A 6870-nucleotide genomic window follows, 5' to 3' on the forward strand; every position below is an offset into this window, starting at 1 on the left:
ATTAATCTCAAAGATTAACCTGAAATTAACCTCCAGATTAATCCAGAAACTAACTCCGAGATTAACCTGAAATTAACCCCTAGACTAACCTGAAAGTAACCACAACATTAACCTGAAATTAATCCCGATATTATCTTGAAATTAACCCCGAGATTAAACCGAAATTAACTTCCAGATTAACCCTGGAACTAACTGGGAGATTAACCTGAAATCAACACAGATTAATCTGAAATCAATCCCGATATTAACCCTAAAATTAACCCAAAATTAACCCTAACATTAATCTGAAATTAACCATGAGATTAAGCTGAAATTAATCCTGATATTATCGCCGAGATTAACCTGAATTGAACCCTGAGATTAACCTGAAATTAACCCCGAGTTTAATCCTTGAATTAACCCAGGGATTAACGTGAATTTAACACCAAGAATAATGTGACATTAACCCCAATATTAACCCTGAGATTAACCTGAAATTAATCTGAAACTAACCCCAAGATTAACCTTAAATGAACCCCAGGATTAACCTGAAATTAATCTGAAATTAATCCCAATATTTACAGGAAATTAAACCCTAGATGATCCCAAAATTAACTCTGAAATTAAACCCAAGATTAACCTGAAATTATCCCCTCGATCAACCTGAAATTAATCCCACGATTGACCTGAATTTAACCCTGAGTTTAACCCTGAAATTAACCCAGAGATTAACCTGAAATTAATACCTAGATTAACATGAGCCTAAACCCGAGATTCATCTGAATTTAACCCTGGGATTAACCAGAAATTAACCCCGAGATTAACCTGAATTGAACCATGAGATTAACCTGAAATTATCCATGAGATTAACCTAAAAGTAGCCATGAAATTAACCTGAATTTCAACCTGAGATTAACCTGAAATGAACCCCCAGATTAACCTGAATTTAACCATGATACTAACCCTAAAATTAACCCAGAGATTAATTGAAAATCAACCCTAACATTAATCTGAAAATAACCATGAGACTAACCTGAAATTAATCCTGATATTAACCTGAAATTAGGCGGCACGGTGGCACAGTGGTTAGCACTGCTGCCTCACAGCGCCAGGGACCTGGGTTCAATTCCCGCCTCAGGCAACTGACTGTGTGGAGTTTGCACGTTCTCCCCGTGTCTGCGTGGGTTTCCTCCGGGTGCTCCGGTTTCCTCCCACAGTCACAAAGATGTGCGGGTCAGGTGAATTGGCCATGCTAAATTGCCCATAGTGTTAGGTAAGGGGTATATGTAGGGGTATGGGTGGGTTGCGCTTCGGCGGGTCGGTGTGGACTTGTTGGGCCGAAGGGCCTGTTTCCACACTGTAAGTCTAATCTAATCTAATCTTTAACCCCGAGATTAACCTGACATTAACCCCTAGATTAACCTGAAATTAACCACATTATTAATTCTGAAATTAATCCCAAGATTAACTTGAAATTAACCCTGAAATTAACCTGATGTTAACCCTGAGATTAACCTGAAATTAACCCCGAGACTAACATTGAAATTAACCTCAAGTCTAACCTGAAATCAACACTGAGATTAATCTGAAATCAACATTGAGATTAACCTGATGTTACCCCTGAGATTAATCTGAAATTAACCCCAATATTAACACTAAAATTAACCCCGAGATTAGTCCACAATTAACCCTAACATTAATCTGAAATTAACCCAGATATTAACCTTAAAATTAACCCTTATAGTAGACTGAAATTAATCCTGATATTAACCTCAAGATTAACATGAATTGAACCCTGAGATTAATCTGAAATTAACCCCAAGATTAAACTGAAATCAATGCTGAGATTAGCCCGAATTTAAACCCGAAATTAACATGAAATTAACCCTGAAACTAACCTGAAAGTAACCCTGAGATTAACCTGAAATTAATCATGATATTAACCTGAAATTATCCCTACGTTAACCTGAAATTAATCTCAAGAGTAAGTTGAAATTAACCTACACATTAATGTGAAATCATCAGAGATTAACCCAAAATCAACACCATGATTAATCTGAAATTAAGGCTGAGATTAACCTGAAATTAACATGGAGATTAACCCTGAGATTAACTGGAAATTAACACCATTTTGAACTGCGATTAACCTGAAATCAACATGGAGATTAATCCTGAAATTAACCCCGAGATTAACCCTGAAGTTAAGCCCGATATTATCCTGAATTTAACCCTGAGATTAACCGGAAATTAACATTTAGGTTAACTTGTATTTAAACCCGAAATTAACCTGAATTTTACCCTGAGACTTACCAGATATTAACCCTGAAATGAACCTTAAACTGACCATGAGATTAATCTGAAATTAATCCCTAAATTAAGGTGATATTTATCCTGAGACTAACCCAAAATTTACACTGCAATTTAACCTGAGATTAACCCTGAAATTAACCCTGTGATTAACCTGGATTAACCTCCAGATTAACCTGAAATTAACCTCCATATTAATCCAGAAACTAATTCCGAGATTAACCTAAAATTAACTTCTAGACTAACCTAAAATTAACCACGATATTAACCTGAAATTAATCCCGATATTAACTTGAAATTTACCCTGAGATTAACCTGAAATTTACCTTGAGGTCAACACTGAAATTAATCCTGATATTAACCCCGAGATTAACATGAATTGCACCCTGAAATTAACCTCCAGATTAACCTGAAATTAACCTCTGGATTAACCCAAAATTAACCTCCAGAATAACCCTGAAGTTAACTCCGAGATTAACCTAAAATCAACACTGAGATTAATCTGAAATCAACCCCAATATTAAGCCTAAAATTAACCCTGAGATTAACCCAAAATTAACCCTAACATTAATCTGAAATTAACCAGGAGATTAACCTGAAATTAAACCTGATATTAACCCCGAGATTAACCTGATTTGAACCTTGAGATTTACCTGAAATTACCCCCGAGTTTAATCCTTGAATTAACCCAGAGATTAACGTGAATTTAACACCGAGAATAACTTGAAATTAACCCCAAGATAAACCCTGAGATTAACCCCTGAAATTAAGCCTGAGATTAACCTGAATTTAAACTCGATATTAACCTTGAGATTAATCAGAAATTAACCCTGTGATTAATATGAAACTAACCCCAAGATTAACCTGAAATGAACCCCAGGATTAACCTGAAATTAATCCCAATATTAACTGGAAATTAAACCCTGAGATGGACCCAAAATTAACTCTGAAATTAAACCCTGAGATGAACCTGAAATTATCCCCTAGATCAACCTGAAGTTAATCCCACGATTAACCTGAATTTAACCCTGAAATTAACCTAGAGATTAACCTGAAATTAATGCCTAGATTAACATGAGCCTAAACCCGAGATTAACCTGAATTTAACCCTGGGATTAACCAGAAATTAACTCTGAGATTAACCTGAATTGAACCCTGAGATTAACCTGATAATTAACCCAGAGATTAACCTGAAATTAATACCTAGATTAATATGAGCCTAAACCCGAGATAAATCTGAATTTAACCTGGGGATTAGCCAGAAATTAACCCCTTGACTAACTGAAATTAACCACAATATTAACTTGAAATTAACCAGGATATTAACTTGAAACTAACCCTGAGATTAACCTGAAATTTACCCCAAGATTAACACTGAAATTAACTTCGAGATTAACCTAAAATCAACACCAAGATTAACCTGAATTTTACCCTGAGATTAACCAGATATTAACCCTGAAATGAACCTGAAACTGACCATGAGATTAATCTGAAATTAATCCCTAAATTAAACAGATATTTATCCTGAGACTAACCCAAAATTTACACTGAAATTTAACCTGAAATTAACCCTGAAATTAACCCTGTGATTAACCTGAATTAACCTCTAGACTAACCTGAAATCAATCATGATATTAACCTGAAATTAATCCGGATATTATCTTGAAATTTACCCCGAGATTAACTGAAATTTACCACAAGATTAACACTGAAATTAATCCAGATATTAACCCCGAGATTAACATGAATTGAACCCTGAAATTAACCTCCAGAATAACCTGAAATTAACCCCAAGTTTAATCCTTGAATTAACCCAGAGAGTAACGTGAATTTAACACCGAGAATAACTTGAAATTAACCCCGAGATTAACCTGAAATTAAGCCTGAGATTAACCTGAATTTAAACTTGATATTAACCTTGAGATTAATCAGAAATTAATCCTGAGATTAATATGAAACTAACCCCAAGATTAACCTGAAATGGACTCCAGGATTAACCTGAAATTAATCTGAAATTAATCCCAATATTTACTGGAAATTAAACCCTAGATGATCCCAAAATTAACTCTGAAATTAAATGCCAAGATTAACCTGAAATTATCCCCTAGATCAACCTGAAATTAATCCCACGATTAACCTGAATTTAACTCTGAGATTAACCCAAACTTAACCCTAACATTAATCTGAAATTAACCAGAAGATTAACCTGAAATTAAACCTGATATTAACCCCAAGATTAACCTGATTTGAACCTTGAGATTAACCTGAAATTAACCCAGAGATTAACCTGAAATTAATACCTAGATTAACATGAGCCTAAACCCAAGATTAATATGAATTTAACCCTGGAATTAGCCAGAAATTAAATCATCATGACTAACTGAAATTAACGACAATATTAACCTGAAATTAACCACGATATTAACTTGAAATTAACCCTGAAATTTATCCCGAGATTAACACTGAAATTAACCTTAGGTTTAACCTGAAATCAACACTGAGATTAATCTGAAATCAACCCCGATATTAACCCTGAAATTAATCATGAGACTAACCCAAAATTAACCCCGAGATTAACCGGAAATTGACACCTAGATTAATTTGTATTTAAATCCATGATTAACCTGAATTTTACCCTGAGATTAACCAGATATTAACCCTGAAATGAATTTGAAACTGAGCATGAGATTAATCTGAAATTAATCCCTAAATTAAACTGGTATTTATCCAGAGACCAACCCAAAATTTACACTGAAATTTAACCTGAGATTAACCCTGAAATTAACCCTGTGATTAACCTTAATTAATCTCAAAGATTAACCTGAAATTAACCCCCAGATTAATCCAGAAATTAACCCCTAGACTAACTTGAAAGTAACCACAACATTAACCTGAAATTAATCCCGATATTATCTTGAAATTAACCCTGAGATTAACATGAAATTAACCTCCAGATTAACCCTGGAACTAACTGGGAGATTAACCTGAAATCAACACAGATTAATCTGAAATCAATCCCGATATTAACCCTAAAATTAACCCAAAATTAACCCTAACATTAATCTGAAATTAACCATGAGATTAACCTGAAAGTAACCCTTGAAATTGACCTGCAATTAATCCTAAACTCGCCCCTGAACTGCAACGCTGGGTCCCGATCCCTGTAATTACTTGGAATCCCAACATCAACCCCCCTGACACTTCGGCCCCTCCCTCCCTTCACCCCCCCTGCCCATCCGGAAGGGTCGGGGGGGGGAAGGAGGGGAAGGTGATCCAGGATACCTACCCTCCAGCGGCTGCTGGCTGCCTTTGCTGGGTGCGTTGGGGACGACGTGGAGAGCCTGGGGCAGGGCAGAGTGCAAGGGCAGCTGCTCACACTGGAGTTTCTGAGCCCGCTCTTCCAGCTCAAACTCGGTGAACCTGAGGACAGGGAGGGCACAGGAAGATTCCGCAGCTCAGCTCAGCTCAGGGCCGCGACCGTGGAGCTCCGCGCCTCCCCACCCCCTCACCGACAGGGACCGGGGCCAGTTCCGCTGCATCTGATTCATCGCGGGTCTGGTAGCGACCCGGACGTGAATCCCGGAGGGCGGTCAGGAGGATTACTAATGAGACCGGGGGGGGGGGGGGGCGGGTGGTGGGCCGGGAGAGAGGGCGGAGAAGGAGGACTCCCACAGACCACCGAGATCCATCTGGTCAGTGGGTTGAGGTGGGGTAGGGGGAGGGGGAGATGGGGACGGACGGAGAAAGACGAGAGGCGTTTGGGGAGGAGGGCAAGTCTTTGCGCAGTTAACGGCAGGGTGGTCACAGGGTCGGGGAGGGGGTGGTGAGGGGCCGTAGAACAGAGGGACCGAGGGGCTCAGGGACACCATCCTTTGAAGTCTGTGTCACAGGGAGATGGGGGGGGGGTGTGTTAAGAAGGTGTTGTGTTCACTTCCCTTTATTGCTCAGACCCTTGGAGTGCAGGGAGTTGGGGATGTCACGTTGAGGTGGTACAGGATGTTGGTGAGATCTCTTCGGGAATACTGGGTCCAGTTCTGGTCTCCCCGTTACAGGAAGGAGACGGTTAACCCGGAGAGGGATCAGGAGAGATTTCCCAGGACATTCCCGGGTACGGTCTGACAGAGACCGATTGGGACTGAGATGGGGAGACGTGTTTACGCCCAAAGGGTGGTGGGGGCGAGGGAGGAGGCTACGAGAGAAAGCACTCGGGAATAAAACCGGGAATGTTTCCAGGAAGAAGGTAGAAAGGGATCAATGGGAGAGGGCGGTGGGGGAGAGCAGGTTGGTGGGGCTGAGACGCCCCGATCCTGCTCCTGTTTCCAGTGTTCCGATGGGAATGACGCCCCACCCTGAATCCCGCACGGACCGCGGCTCCCCCCCCCACCCTCCCTGATAGCGTACTTCTCTGCCATGTCATAGTAAACCATTCGGTCAAAGTTACTGACTTTGTTCCACTCCAGGACGGCCAGTTGGATCCCCTGCTCAGGGCTGAGCTGGGGCTTGCACTGGGAGAGGGAACGCAGGACAGGTCTGTGGGAGAGGGAGAAGGTACACGGTCAATCCCACCTCACTGTCAGTGACCCC

The 6870-nt window shown here is 40.1% G+C and overlaps 1 protein-coding gene across 1 annotated transcript in view; it reads right to left on the reverse strand.

Annotated features, from left to right (window-relative positions):
- The window catches only part of LOC132812702 (NUT family member 1-like), a gene marked incomplete at its 3' end in the record, with an annotated part of 31998 nt that extends 25245 nt beyond the window's left edge, over nucleotides 1–6753 (reverse strand). The window contains exons 1-2 of the mRNA XM_060822993.1: nucleotides 6688–6753; nucleotides 5573–5706 (exon numbers count right to left, since the gene is read on the reverse strand). Of these exons, the coding sequence (XP_060678976.1) occupies nucleotides 5573–5706; nucleotides 6688–6713 (160 nt within the window). The remainder of the gene's footprint in view (nucleotides 1–5572; nucleotides 5707–6687) is intronic.
- Between the last annotated feature and the right edge of the window lie 117 nt (nucleotides 6754–6870).

This window comes from Hemiscyllium ocellatum, unplaced genomic scaffold (assembly GCF_020745735.1).
Source record: "Hemiscyllium ocellatum isolate sHemOce1 unplaced genomic scaffold, sHemOce1.pat.X.cur. scaffold_2914_pat_ctg1, whole genome shotgun sequence".
NCBI classification, from domain to species: Eukaryota; Metazoa; Chordata; class Chondrichthyes; order Orectolobiformes; family Hemiscylliidae; genus Hemiscyllium; species Hemiscyllium ocellatum.